Source organism: Azolla caroliniana, unplaced genomic scaffold (genome assembly GCF_043228905.1).
Source record: "Azolla caroliniana isolate FFs.n. ecotype wild unplaced genomic scaffold, voAzoCaro1.0.p SCAF_5, whole genome shotgun sequence".
NCBI lineage: Eukaryota > Viridiplantae > Streptophyta > Polypodiopsida > Salviniales > Salviniaceae > Azolla > Azolla caroliniana.
The window spans coordinates 2,301,055-2,310,252 of record NW_028230440.1 but is presented as its reverse complement, the minus strand read 5'-3'; the positions used below and the strand labels follow the sequence as shown (position 1 = coordinate 2,310,252).

Here is a 9,198-nt window from a genome sequence, read left to right as displayed (position 1 = left end):
ACTTTAACATGTAAAAGCACTAACATCTCCACTCCATGCAACAACCACAGAAGTCTTCAAGGCTTCTTAAGTTAAACTAAAATCAACATGCACCTAATCATTACACCAGTTAAGAAATATTTTTGGCGTGAATTAACACGCATTTAATCCTTAAAATAGTTAAGACATGTGCTTGTCTTAAATAAAAAAACAAGTATTAACGTGTAAAAGCTACAAAGAAGAAAGTGGCACTTGGTGGATACAAAAGTGAGAGAATGAGAACCAAAAGGTAGCCCCAAAGTTGTGGCACCCAAAGGCCCTTTTTTGAGATGAGAGCACTTGCCCTTTGAGAGTGAGTTGGAAACCTTAAAGGTTCATTTGTCACATTACAAGCTCATTGGACATTAGCCACTCCTACTTAGTAAAGGGTAGGTAGTTCCCCATGGATGATTACAGTATGTATGATCATATGCTTCTAGTAATAATACATTTGGGGCATGTAAGGAAGGCTTGGAAGTATTAAGCCTTATTGGGTTGTTAGAACTAAAGAAGACGACACCGACAATTAATTCCCTAGCGATGAAGAGATAAGAGGTAGCAACTGTTATACAAGCGAGGGTCCCGAAAAATACCGTGAAATAGCAAAGTTGTGCCATACGATGAAAGAGAGAAAGGCAAAGAGGGGTGGAACACGAGGCGGGATCGCAAAAGTGAAGTTGAAGTGTGAGTTAGGGGACGGGGGGTGAAGATCTTTGTCAGGTGGAAGAAGGTGTGGGCAAGAGGAGGCAGAGAGGAGCGAGGAGCCTCCCCAGGGTGAGAAAGAAAGAAAGTTATATTAACGTCTTCTAAGGCCAAAATTGGCCCATGAGACGAGAGGGAAGGAGGCAAGAACACAATACATACATAATAAATAAATAAATAAATAAATAATAATAATAATAATAATAATAATAATAGGATTGGGAAAGGGAAGGGAAGCTAAGCGGTTACATATGTATATATGTACATACACTAGGCATAATTATAAAAAATTATAATTATATACAATTTACATATGTACATATATGTATATACATATGTATATATATATATATATATATTTATTTATTTATTTATAAATTATAAATTTATATAATATATGGGTGTGTGTATAAATAATATCTCTTCTTCCTCCTCGCTCCCTTTCCTCTTCTTCTTCTTCTTCTTCTTCTTCCCCTTCCTCTTTCTCTTCCATTCTGCCATCGCACCTCCTTCTGCAGACACACACGCAGAGCTTTCTTCTTCTTCTTCTTCTTCTTCTTCTTCGTCTTGGCGCCAGGTAATCTTCTCTCTCCTACTCCTCCCCCTCCATCTCCATCTCCATCGCCCTCGCCTTCTTCACGTCTTTACTCTGATCTCCTCCTGTGTTACCCTTACCACATCTTCCTTCTTCCTCTGTGTTTTTTTTTGTCTACGATGTATGATTTACCGCCTAATCTTCCTTCTCTCTTTTTTTCTCTTCCACACCCCCCCAAAAATAACACACACACACACACACACGGTTTTGGATTAATCTCCGTTGCCGTTCCGCTATCCGATTCATGCTTTTGGTTTTTAGTTTTTGCACAGATTTCCTGTTGTTTTTTTTAGGGTTCGATTCGCGCCTGTTAGAATGAGCATTAACCCTCTTGTTAATCTATCGTGGAAGTTTTAACTGTTTTGTGTAGGGGTTGTTTGGTTCATGCCTGCTAGCTCATACTCGTTTCCCTGGGTTTAATTCGTATCATCTATTTGTCTACCATCGTTTTAGTTTTTGGTTCGTGTTTTTGCTATCATTATGAGAAGATCTTCTGCTTCCTTTTTTAGCGATTGATTCGCACCCGCTTCAGCCATGGATGCTTAACATTTCTGTCATACGTTTTCCGCGTTTTAGAGTTCCCTCTTCCTCTATTGCAGTGTACATTTCCTTCCGTTGTTACTAGAGGTCGCCTCCTGTCTGTTTCATTTTGCTAACTATTTCTTGCCTTTTCTCCCCGGTTCCATTCTTCTCTGCCTTCAAACTATTTTTAGGGTCTCGTTTATCTCTGATGCATTTTTCTGGCAGGATTTCTCACGGGTTTCGTTGTCGCCATATCTGTATCATATTTTGTTGTCCACATTCAGCCATGGATGCTTCTCTTTCCAGGCGTTCTTTCTCTTCGTCCTTCTCTATCTACATTCTGATTTTATCTTGCGCCTTACTTATTTCTCACTTTTTCATTGATTATATGTTTCTTTTATCATCATGCCTTAAAAGAAACAGTTTTTGCTTGGTTTTGACAAAATTTGCTGTGTTTTCAATCGCTTGTTTTTATAGAAATTTCATGAAACTATCATTTTCACCTTTATGTTTAAGGTTTTCGATTATTTACTTAACAAGTCTTTTTTCGCGTTTAGGTTTTCCTTTGAACTAGATTATTGTTCTTTTCAATCTCTCATTCGATACAAGATTCGCTTCAATCGACATCTTTCACCTCTATGTTTTGGTGATTTTCCTGTGTATTTACTGAATTGTTTTTTGCTCTTTAGGGCTTCTTTCGATCTTGAATTTCTTTGATCTCACCATGCCTAAGGAGAAGAGTCATCGCTGTGTTACTAATAGTCAGCAACAGAAGAACCGGTTACATCCATACAAACACTCTGGTAAAGGATCAAAAAGTGATAATGGAGAAGAATGTGATGCAAGGAGAGATTGGGATGATGCTATATGCCCTATATGCCTCGAGTTCCCTCACAATGCTGTACTTTTGCTATGTTCCTCCCATGATAAAGGTTGTCGCCCTTATATGTGCAACACTAGCTATCGACACTCTAATTGTCTTGATCAGTATCGCAGAGCTCAAGTGGCAATGAAGAAATCTCAGGGCCCGATTCAAGTGATTCTTGAAGCTGAAACACACCCAGAACTTGTTTTGGAAGCAAGATCTAATGGAGATGGTCGAGACATGACAATAGTAGACTCAAATAATTCTGCTACATTTTCCCGTAGGCTTACAAGGAGACTTGCTAGTGTTACGAACCATCACAATGACTTGCAAAATGTTAGTGAAGACAATCATAGAATTGCAAACATGGACACCATTTCTACCCGCAGATTGAGAAGAAGTGTTAGTATACCTAGTAATGGAATAACAGATGTGGTGGTGAATTCCATGGACCTTGAAACAGCTTCAATGAGTGAAATGGAAGGAATGGAAGAAACAGACCAAACGAATCACTCGACTGCTTCTTCGTCTGGTGAAAAATGTGATATAAAAGATCTAATGTGCCCACTGTGCAGAGGGAAAGTCGATGGGTGGAGAGTTATGGATGTAGCTCGGAAACACATGAATGAGAAGTCGAGAAGTTGCGCACATGAATCTTGTTCGTTCGTTGGGACATATGAAGAGCTTCGAGGCCATGCTAGATGTCAACACCCGTTCTCTCGACCTTCAGAAATTGATCCTAACCGTCAGAGGGATTGGCGACGTCTCGAGCGCCAGAGAGACATAGGAGATGTGTTAAGTAGCATAAGATCGGCAATGCCTAATGCATCAGTGTTTGGTGATTATGTGATAGAGAATGAAGTTGAAGGTGGGAACGACCATGAAAATGATGTGGATCTTACAGGTGATGATGGACACTGGTGGACGGTGTTCTTGCTTTTCCAATTCTTTAGTCCAACCTCAACCATGGCTACTAGTGGGACTATTGCATCTCGATTGAGAGGCCATCAACACAGACGGCAGAGGAGAGGTGGGAGTGCTCGGCTTAGACAATTTGTTGAGAGTCTACACCGCGTGAGTACCAATGATGCAACTAATAGTGTCGGAAGTATTGGTGGAAATAGTGTTGGAGAACAGGGTGGAGAACCGTCTCGTCGCCGTCAAAGAAGCCAACGGAGATATCACGGAGATCAAAGTTGATCGACAAAAATAAAGTTTTGTTCTGATTAGTGAAAGATTTTTATCGTGAATGTGAAAAGAATCCTTGTGAAGATGAAAATGAATCATCACGATGAACAAGTTTCTTATTGTGCTGATCAAGATGATGAATCATGAGTGCCTGTAGCCTTTTGCCGAGTTTGCCAATATCAACCATCAATTATGATAGGCTGTCTTGCTGAATTAATACCCGTCATAAATGATTGTGGATATCTCGAGTTAAACTCATCATGAAGGAATGCTATTATTCGAGTTAATACAATCATAATGATGGTGGTTATTTGAGTTAAATACTTGTTCATGATGATTTTGATTATTCAACTGGTAAAATGGTCTTTATAGGATCTAGATAGGAGATGATCTTTTTTATTGGATTATTCCTGAGGTAGCTGCCTGCAGCATCAAGCACTCACTCACATTCCATGTCTTATTTCAATGACATTGAGTCTTTGGCTATCGGTGTTTTGCCTTATTATCACATAAAATGCATTAAAAAGGATTACTTGATCCACTACAAAATATTACCTGGGTCTTGGTTTTTTGGGTTATTTAACACACAAGATCCATTACAAAATGTTACGTGGGTCTTGTTTTTTTGGGTTATTTATCACTGAAGATCTATCACAAAATGTATGGGTCTTATTGGTAGATTTTATTTTTGTGCGGTTTTAGGACATGAAAACTACTAAAAGTATATTGTTTTCCTAGAAAGAAATTTATGATTCTAATTGTATACGGATTTTAACTATTTCCAAAATTCACATAGACATAGTTTGTCGGTTTATTTTGAAACAATTAAATTGTTGGTAAAAATCTATACATTCATTCATAACTCTGGTGTATATCATGGGTGCTGATGTTTTGATACAATTGTGATATGCCACACTTATTTATAGAACCTCAATATTTGAGTATCCTTTTTATTTTATTTTGATTAATGCTTTTTGCCTTCCACAATGCGTTCTTTTTCTCAATAATAAGATTCTCAATAGCTTTTGCCTCTCCAACTTTCTACTCGATTTCTTCATGGGTTGTGTCACAATTGCTTATGTTTTAACCCTTTTTTTACTCGGTTTCTCATGAACTTCACTTTTTCTGCTTTATTCTTTATTTTTAATCCTTAATTTATGTTCTTTGTCATCTTTGAGCACAATATTGCTAGTGAAAACGTTCTTGTTCGTAGCCAGCATCACAATTATATGATTTGAAATTTCTTTAATGCATATAATAACCTTAGCATGTACGATAGTACACCATGTGACCTGTTCTAATAATGCTTTGATAGCATTACATTTAGACTTGGTACTATAATATATTATTTTAGATTCTTCTAATTGTGAATCAATGGGAATGAGAGCATTGATAGCGAAACTTTCTTGGGTGATTAGATGCATATATTTTTTGTCATTCTTGTCAAAATTGTGTTATGGGACCAAATTGGAACATTTTTATAGATTGTGTGGAGGTAATATTCCTAGTTCTCAATTGTCAATACAAGCTTATAATTTTGGGGGAAACAAAGCTTAAATGTGATTGAAGATGGAGCATCGAGTGCATTTAATGCGATTTGCTCATTTGAAGATGGTTTTGTGATTTGGTGCAACATATGTTAACATTGGTGCCTATGCCTCCACACTTTTTTATAGATTGTGTGGAGGTAATATTACTAGTTCTCAATTGTCAATACAAGCTTATAATTTTGGGGGAAACAAAGCTTAAATGTGATTGAAGATGGAGCATTTGGAACATTTTTATAGATTGTGTGGAGGTAATATTACTAGTTCTCAATTGTCAATACAAGCTTATAATTTGGGGGGAAACAAAGCTTAAATGTGATTGAAGATGGAGCATCAAGTGCATTTAATGTGATTTGCTCATTTGAAGATGGTTTTGTGATTTGGTGCAACATATGTTAACATTGATGCCTATGCCTCCACACTTCTGAGGTCATGATACATTAGCCATCATCAAGTGCGTATTCTATTGAGTTGTATATCAAATGCTTTGGAATTTTCTACAATTTGGAGTACTTGGGGAAGTGTTCTGGAGTTTTCTCTTCATCATCTTCAATACCATACCATCAGTAAGTCATGGGGATCTCCGTATCTCTCCACCTTGATTGTTTGCAACTATCACGAGCCCAATTGTATATGACCAACCTTATGCATAAGGATGGCAATATGCTTATTGGTTAGGATGGAAAATCAAAGGACAATTATATGTGAAGACCCACATTTAGACATCACCTGAAAATGTATAATTCATTATGAATAATTGTTTACAAAGGCCATATCATGGGTCAAACACAAACAACTAGTCATGTCCTTGTTTTGGGCATAACCCTATCGACCAAATCTTACGTTGGATGCTAGTTACTGTGGTTGAGCGCCCTTAAGCCAATCTTTCCCTTGATCTTTCCATTGTTTTTCTTACTAGTAATATTTTCTGGCAATAATCATGTCTAGAGAAACTTAAATAATAAGAAAAAATGGGCAACATTTTAGGGTATAAAATTGAGGAGTTTTTAATGATATAAACCTTTATAAAGGAATAAGGGTGTTAGAATCTTAATTAATGTTAAGCAAAATTAAAGAGGAAAATAAGGAAGAAAGGGCGCTAATCCACCCGACCACCCCTAGCGAAGATGAGAGATAGATTCGAGCCCCCTACGAGTGTCTCGTACGACCGTTTACGGACATGGATCGCACCTTAGGTTTAAAGAAGGAAGCATGCTTGTATAAAACTAGAGCTTTGCCACACTAGCAAAGTCTCTTTCAAGACATTAAAAAAAAAAAAGACGCCCCTTCACGAAGGTAGCTAGCCTTCTTATATAGGCTCAAACCCTAGGCCTTTATATGTGTGTTCTCACTTGGTTGCTTTTCTATTATAAGTAAGGCTTTGGATCACACATACAAATGTTCCATGCCACTTTAGGTTGTGACAAATCCAACTTAGATCAACATTGATACCGCCTTTATGCAACATGAATCGAAATAGCCCTACTAGCATTGCCGATGCTTACGAGGATAGTTTAGAAAGTTACTGCGATGCTCCATTGGTTTAGAGAAACACCAACAACAATCGTAAAGAAATTGTACTACATAGGGATTTCTCGAGTAAATGTATTCCTATGTAAAAAGAAAAGCCCGACAAGTTTGGGTGGGGTAACTACTTCCGATGGGCTCCGTCCGGAAGCTCTCTGAATTTCCTTCTTCTCCCTCCATCTTTGGATGAAGTGTGAATCCAACAACACATTGTCTTATGAATCCAACACAGAAGAAGAAAACAGAAGCTGAAGAAGTAGCTGAAGAAGAAGAAGAAAGAAGATCAAGAAGAAGCTGCATAAAACGAGGACCATTGCCCTAACTAAAGGTAAGTAAGATCATCTTCCCTTATGCCTTTGTGCTGTAACAAGTTCTTAGAAATCAGAAGCTCCGTAACCTTCCTTTTTAACTCGCCTGCTCTCTCTGCCTGCCAGGTAAGATGCCCTCTTTCGTATGCCATTCTATGTGTTTGATTAGGAGAAAAAAAGAGATGTTTTTTGTTTCTGAATATGTAATTTTGGAAGAATGATATATAGTGTAAATGTGTAATAGCAAGCCATCAACTAAAGATAGATAGATTTTGTTATCGTCCTTTGGAGGTAAAATATGCCACGTGGGATGAGAATGAATCGTTTTCATGTAGTATGTGCAGAGTGGTTTAGTGACTGTTGACGTTCAAGAATTTTACCAATGAACCGTTAGATTGAGAGTGCACATTGTGAGTGAGAAATAAATGTTCGCAGTGATGGGTGAGGATTGACAATGTGGGGAAATCAAACTTAGGAAATCAAACGGTTCACAAGTCTCCTTGCTTATCATTCTCATCTTATCTTATGCCCCAACATGCGGTCCATGCAAAATAATATATCTAAAACTTGTAACAATGAGTAAAGAGTACCTGAATGCATTGTTTTTTAGGATTAACAGTGACCTTAACAGCGATACAAGGGTAAGACTCTTACCTTGTACTCCACAAAAAAGAAAACAAAATGGTTATCATCATCCCTAATGGCTATATCAATCACCCTTCATGCTATGGTATACCTTATTACAATATGGCTATATGAAATATCTGCCATTGTATCAATCTTCCTTATTAAGTTACGGTTAAAACAATGTCCCTTCCTAATTATTGTTAAGCAAGGGTCCCTTATTAAGTTATGGTTAAATCAATCCCCCTTATTTGTAGACAAACCAATCTACCTATGAGATATGGTTAAGCCAATCTCCCTCACAACTTAAGCCAATCACCCGTACAAACTATGATTAAACATATCTCCCTTATTATATTATGGTTAAACCTATCAATCTCTCTCACGAGTTGTAGATAACCGATATCTCTTATAGATATATTAATCTCCCTTACAAGTTATGGCTGAACCCAGTATCCCTTATAGCTACAGTTTAAAAATAACAAACTCTTAAAGTTTTCAGAAATGACAATTCCTTTTGTTTTGTTGTTCGTAGGCTTTGATGAGGAAATGGGGTATCAGAGCCGTGTGCCGCCTTTCTGTTTTTTTAGACAAGGTGAGCTCATTCACTCTCATATTGGAGCAAATGAGGATGGACTACGGACAAATTTTCTTACACATTATGCACAGCCCCCAAGTGTGAGGTGGATATGTGTACATATCGTGCGAACTATCAATGAAGTACTTAAGTGGCAGATTCTTGAACTTCATTCCATTCAGTTGCATTATACTTCACTTGTACAGTATTGTAACCTTAAAAAAGATGTACAGTGTCAAACGATGGTTTCAACATGATTTTATTAAGGATTGTAGTTTAATGATTATTGAATTTCCACTACCAATAAAAGAATAACAAATGAACAGCCTGTGTCATATGAATTCATGCATGGTTGTTTAAACCAGACTAGTTGACAATCTTTCAAATCAAAGTTATTAACCTCTCATGATCATTCAGGTGGAAAGAGGTGTGCAGCCTTTGCTGAAATGCAGGGAAACAATTGTTAGTTTTTCACATGAGAAAGAGAAGAAAGGTTGCACAAAAAAACAAATGTGGTTGCGTCAGTTGGCTGAGCTTCATTGTTTACCATTACTCTTGGAAACAATGCAGAGTCAGTGTTTTTGTTTTCATCTTTATTACACGGTATACTGTATCATTTAGCTGTTGAAGTACAGTTTACACATTAGCATCCAAGCACTTGTTTTCATGACATGATTTGAGCAAGTACAGCTTCCACTTGACACATGATTTAAGGCGTGAAGTAT

At 37.4% G+C, this 9,198-nt stretch overlaps 1 protein-coding gene and 1 long non-coding RNA gene across 2 annotated transcripts; both read left to right on the top strand.

Annotated features, from left to right (window-relative positions):
- Positions 1 to 1,169: 1,169 nt before the first annotated feature.
- LOC147863599 (uncharacterized) lies at positions 1,170 to 4,203 on the top strand. The gene is made up of 2 exons (XM_087320042.1): positions 1,170 to 1,297; positions 2,527 to 4,203. The coding sequence occupies exon 2, from the start codon at positions 2,562 to 2,564 to the stop codon at positions 3,900 to 3,902; it is 1,341 nt and encodes a 446-aa protein (XP_087176168.1). The 5' UTR covers positions 1,170 to 1,297; positions 2,527 to 2,561; the 3' UTR covers positions 3,903 to 4,203.
- A 3,606-nt stretch (positions 4,204 to 7,809) lies between these two features.
- LOC147863598 (uncharacterized) lies at positions 7,810 to 8,608 on the top strand. The gene is made up of 2 exons (XR_015529824.1): positions 7,810 to 7,913; positions 8,432 to 8,608. It is a non-coding gene; the product is annotated as an uncharacterized LOC147863598 (long non-coding RNA).
- The last annotated feature ends 590 nt before the right edge of the window (positions 8,609 to 9,198 follow it).

Coding starts and splice junctions, on each gene's coding strand:
- LOC147863599 (XM_087320042.1), top strand. CDS start 2,562: ATGCCTAAGGAGAAGAGTCATCGCTGTGTTACTAATAGTCAGCAACAG.